The sequence below is a fragment of the Pterocles gutturalis genome, unplaced genomic scaffold, assembly GCF_000699245.1.
Source record: "Pterocles gutturalis isolate BGI_N339 unplaced genomic scaffold, ASM69924v1 scaffold27851, whole genome shotgun sequence".
In the NCBI taxonomy this organism is placed as follows: domain Eukaryota; kingdom Metazoa; phylum Chordata; class Aves; order Pterocliformes; family Pteroclidae; genus Pterocles; species Pterocles gutturalis.
This window is the reverse complement of record NW_010106278.1, coordinates 1,256-1,517: the sequence shown is the minus strand read 5'-3', so window position 1 is coordinate 1,517 and position 262 is coordinate 1,256. Positions and strand designations below refer to the sequence as shown.

Sequence of the window (262 nt, the reverse complement as noted above, 5' to 3'; positions counted from 1 at the left end):
GGGGCATCAGCTCCAAGCAGGCGTCCACTGACAGGGAGACTGCGCTCTGTTCCCAGCAGGCTGGTGCTGGTTCACCCAGTTTAAACTCTGCTGTCCCCTGGAGGCGAGGACAGTCGGCCAAAACTGCTACTTACTTACGATCCACAGCAGATGGGGTCTTGGGAACACGCCTAGCCTCTATTCCGCTTGCCTTCGGCACCTTTGCTTTAAGCCTCTCTTTCCTGCTCCTGAAGTCGCTCTCAAGCGCTGGAGGTTTGAAGCT

The 262-nt window shown here is 56.9% G+C and overlaps 1 protein-coding gene across 1 annotated transcript in view; it reads right to left on the bottom strand.

Moving 5' to 3' along the window:
* Positions 1 to 130: 130 nt before the first annotated feature.
* Positions 131 to 262, bottom strand: part of LOC104472175 (actin cytoskeleton-regulatory complex protein PAN1-like) — a gene marked incomplete at its 5' end in the record, with an annotated part of 1,170 nt that continues 1,038 nt past the window's right edge. Inside the window, 1 exon segment of the mRNA XM_010087746.1 lies at positions 131 to 260. Coding sequence (XP_010086048.1) covers positions 131 to 260 — 130 coding nt within the window.